The sequence below is a fragment of the Oratosquilla oratoria genome, chromosome 22 (genome assembly GCF_046742065.1).
Source record: "Oratosquilla oratoria isolate Oo_2021 chromosome 22, ASM4674206v1, whole genome shotgun sequence".
Lineage (NCBI taxonomy): Eukaryota > Metazoa > Arthropoda > Malacostraca > Stomatopoda > Squillidae > Oratosquilla > Oratosquilla oratoria.
Window position 1 is genome coordinate 19068356 of NC_134798.1, and position 5000 is coordinate 19073355.

At 37.4% G+C, this 5000-nt stretch overlaps 1 protein-coding gene across 1 annotated transcript; it reads left to right on the top strand.

Annotated features, from left to right (window-relative positions):
* Positions 1-3379: 3379 nt before the first annotated feature.
* On the top strand, positions 3380-4066 carry LOC143037298 (uncharacterized). The gene has a single exon (XM_076205433.1). It carries the CDS (start codon positions 3380-3382, stop codon positions 4064-4066), a length of 687 nt encoding a protein of 228 aa, XP_076061548.1.
* The last annotated feature ends 934 nt before the right edge of the window (positions 4067-5000 follow it).

A 5000-nucleotide genomic window follows, 5' to 3' on the forward strand; every position in this document is an offset into this window, starting at 1 on the left:
AGTGAAAGGAAGACAAGCTCTGCAGTATCCAGACATATCATCATCTAGAGCACCTGTCCCACATGATGATAGCTTACCAGTACCACAACCACCAGAAAATACAAGTTTATTTTTATCATACTCTCTTTACTTTTAATTAACTTCAATATTAAGTACTTAATATACATTCACTTTCGTAAATATATATGGAATACTAATGCTATTCGTCTTTGTTGAAGTTGCTATATTTATTTCTTTCTTTCTTTCCAGATGGAAGATGCAATGGAAATTTCATCTGAAGGGTCAGCAGGTAGCAGCAGCCATGAAATGGGAGACGAAGATTTCGCACCAAGAACGACTTCGGAGCCTCACTTTCCAAGTCAGAGTGAGCTAGATGACTTAATCAGAGACTTAGGTCTTACTAAGTCAGGAGCTGAGCTTCTTACATCAAGGATGAAAGAATGGAATCTACTAGGAGAAGACTGCAGGACATCTGTGTACCGGAAACAACATGAAGAATTTAAAATTTACTATGACTTTAGTGATGATATGTGTTATTGTAAGGATGTTACTGGTTTGTTTACAGCCCTTGGACTCGAACATGATCCTGCAGAATGGCGACTGTTCATAGATAGCTCAACACGAAGTCTCAAAGCAGTATTGCTCCACAATGGAAATAAAAACCCATCTTTGCCTCTTGCACACTCAGTACAGAATGTTAAATAGCTTCTTAAAAAAAATCAATTATGCTGAATTCAAATGGGATGTTTGTGGTGATTTCAAGATGCTAGCCTTTTTGCTTGGCTTACAAGGGGGATACACAAAGTATTCCTGATTTCTCTGTTTATGGGACAGCAGGGCTGATGATGCTCAATATAATAAAGTTCATTGGCCCCCAAGAGTTGAACTGCAGCCAGGAGTGTTAAATGTTCTCAGATAGCCTCTAGTAGATTCGAAAAAAGTTTTATTACCCCCACTTCATATCAAGCTAGGGTTAATTAAACAGGTTGTGAAGGCTTTGGATTTTGGAGGCGAAACTTTCCAAGAAATTTGTCTCATGTTTCCCAAGCTATCTGAGGCTAAGCTCAAGGGTGGTATATTTGTTGGACCCCAGGTAAACAAAATGTTGAAGTCGGAGAAACTGGAAAGAGCGATGACGAAAGTTGAAAGAGAAGCTTGGTGTTCATTTCGTGATGTAGTTCGTGGATTCCTAGGAAATCACAAGGACCCTGATTATAAACAAATAGTGGCAAAGCTTATTGAGAACTTCAGGAAACTTGGTTGTCGTATGTCCTTGAAGATACATTTCTTGCATTCTCACCTAGATTTCTTCCCCGAAAACTTGGGGGCTGTCAGTGAGGAGCATGGCGAGAGATTTCATCAGGATATCGCAACTATGGAAAGAAGATATCAAGGACGATGGAATACTGCTATGATGGGAGATTACATATGGTCACTAGTCAGAAAAGACGAAAGCATGCATTCTAGAAAATATCGATCGTCAAAGCACTTCTAATCATGAGAAGAGTCATCAAAACACTTGCAGTGCAAAGTTGTGTTGTTTATTTTGTTCTTACTAATATTGTAGCTCTTAAATACACTTCATATTATGAAAAAAATACTAGATGTTGTATAATTATCCTTAGAATGCTAAAGTAGATTGAATCAATTAACTACTGTAGAGAAAGGTTGCGTATATAACAATAAAATATAAAATCAAGAATAAATAGAAGAAATATCGATGTTACGTCAAAACTAATGTAATATTTGGATTCAGTGACACGAAATACATATATAAACATGAAAAAATACAAATAAACAAAACATGTGTTACATTGTGTAATCTTTATGTAGGGGCACATAAAAACATGAGAACTGTCGAACTTGAAGAGCAACAGAGAGCTACATTACAAAATATCCCTCTTCTCTTTCGTGTAATTTACACGGGTTCCGCAACGACCTTCCGAATATTTGTTCAAAAAGTTCAATTACTTTGTATGCTACTCATAAATTGGAGCCAATTTTAATCTAAAGCATTTACAAAGTAAGGTATAGTCGTCGAAATCTGAATTAGTCGATCGATCGAATTGGGAAAAAAGTCTGACGGTTATTAATTGTTCCTTATGTGTTTACCTTCAGTATGGACGAAGGAAGAAGGCAGCGAAGAGAGGCAGCCAGGGAACGACAAAGAAGGAGACGAGAGCAGTTCAGAGAGAATGAAAGACAAGCCCAACGAAATAGAAACAGAGAAAAAATGCGAAGAACGAGGAATCAAATGAGCGAAGAGGAGAGAAATGCATTTAATAATCGTAGTAGAGAACTAATGCAAGGAAGAATGAATCAAATGAATGAAGAAGAAAGAGAACTGCATAACACTCAAGCAAGAGAACGGATGCGAGCAAGAAGAGATGCAATGGATGAAGAAGAAAGACAATCGCAACGAAGCATCAACAGACAACAGATGAGAGTTAGAAGAAACAACATGACTGAAGAAGAACGACTGATGAACCTTGAAAATAGGAGAAATAGAAATAAAATACGGAGAAATAATGCACATGGTGTCAAATTTATAAATCCTGATAGATTCTATATTGGGCCAATGAATGTTATTTGTGAACACTGCCAGGCTCTCCGATTTCAGGGAGAGCCTCTGAATTGTTGTCATAATGGAAAAGTATCACTTGAGCCCCTCCAAGAATATCCGGTCATTCTAAGGTAATTCTTCGAAGGAAATGACAGGGCTTCTAGCAACTTTAGAAACAACATTAGGAATTATAACTCCTCCTTTGCCTTTGCTTCCTTCGGCGCTGAAGTGAAGCCACCTCCAGGACATGGTCCATATTGTTTTCGATTGCAAGGACAAATATATCATTATGCAACAAATTTACATCCAAATGAAAATGAAGAAAGAAAATATGGACAGCTCTATATAATTGAAACAAATGAAGCATTAAATCTGAGGTCAAATGCTAATCAAAATTCTAATTGCTTATATTCAGTTTTCGAAAAAATATCTCAAGCAATGGTCGATAATCCTTATGTAGGGGCATATAAAAACATGAGAACTGTCGAACTTGAAGAGCAACAGAGAGCTACATTACAAAATATCCCTCCCAGATAAATAACCATGCAATTTATTGCCGGCCCTGATGCGAGGAGATATAATAATCCAACAAATGATGAAATTGCAGCAATATTTGTCGGTGATGATGGAGCACCTCCTGTCCAGCGTGACATTATAGTGTACCCTGAAGGACAACAGAGGGAGAGGATATCCTACCCCTCTTGCCATCTTGATCCAATGATTTACCCTCTTCTCTTTCCTCATGGTGAATTCGGATGGCATATAAACATTACTCATGTAGAAAATAGGCAAACTAGAGTTCGTAACAAGGTTACTATGCAGGAATTTTATGCATATCGTCTAGCTATAAGAGGTGGCTTCAGTCCAATACACAGTGGTGGAAAACTATTTCAGCAATATATAGTTGATGCTTATGTTAAAGTAGAGGGTTGTCGTTTGAAATTCATTGCAGAAAATCAAGAACAACTAAGAGTTGCAATGTATTCAGGTTTGATGGATCACCTTGCAAGAAATAATGAAAATGAAGATCCTGGAGTACCTGTCATTTTGCCATCATCCTTCACAGGGAGCCCACGAAATATGCAACAATGCTATCAAGATGCAATGGCAATAGTTTGCAAGTATGGAAGGTCTGATTTATTTATAACATATACTTGCAATCCAAAATGTCGAGAAGTAACTGAAAACTTACAGCCTCATGAAACTGCACAGAACAGACCTGATTTGTTGGCACGAGTTTTCAAACAACATCTCAATGAATTAATGATTGACATAAAGGACAAACATGTACTTGTACCTATTGCTGCGATACATGTTATTGAATTTCAGAAAAGAGGTCTCCCGCATTGTCACATGCTAATCATGCTGCGTGAAGAAGATCAAATTAAAACTAAAGAACAAATTGATAATATTGTTTCAGCTGAATTAACATCAGAACATGATCCAGAATTGAGAGAATTAATGAAAAAAACTCATGATTCATGGACCCTGCGGTACATTTAATCCCAATTCAATCTGTATGGTAGAGGGAGAGTGTCAAAAGAAATTTCCTATGCCGTATCAGGAGGAGACTATAACAAATGTTTCTGGATATCCTCTTTACAGACGCAGAAATAATGGAGATTCTGTTAGAGTGGGCGTCCATGAGGTTGACTGCAGGTTTGTAGTACCATATAATAAATATTTACTCAGAAAATATGGTGCTCACCTTAATGTAGAAGTGTGTATATCGGAAAAAAATGTGAAATATCTTTTCAAATATGTCTATAAAGGACATGATTGCGCAATGATGGAAATGAATATGAACAACAATCAAACTAATGAAAATGAATATAATGAAATTAAACAATATATTTCGTGTAGATACGTATCTCCGCCTGAAGCATTTTGGCGTTTGTCAGAATATAAAATGTATGGACAGTCGCACACAGTTCCATTTGCCTGACCAGCAACAAGTTTAAAATAAGCCGGGCGAATAAAGACAGGCTGCTGCCCGTGCAGAAGGACAAGACACGCAATTAACTGCATGGTTCAAACTTAACCAAAGAGACGTGGATGCAAGAGCCCACCTTTATACTGATATCCCTGAATATTATGTATTTAATAACCAAAGCAACACTTGGACCAGAAGACAACGTCACCGCCAGATTGTAACGAGAATGTACTCTGCCAGTCCTAGAAATGCTGAGAAATTCCATTTAAGGATGCTTCTTCTTCATGTACCAGGTGCAACTTCTTTTGATGAATTGAAAACTGTAGGAGGTGAACAGTTGCCGACCTTTAAGGATGCCTGTATTCGATTGCAACTGCTTGAAGATGACAACGAACTAGAAATGGCTTTGAGTGAGGCAGCTATATATCAAATGCCACGACAGTTTCTTAACATGTTTGCAATGATTTGTTTATTCAATACACCACAAAATGCCTTACAATTATG

Excerpts from the sequence above, each read along its gene's own strand:
- LOC143037298 (XM_076205433.1), top strand. The coding sequence starts at position 3,380 with ATGCAGGAATTTTATGCATATCGTCTAGCTATAAGAGGTGGCTTCAGT.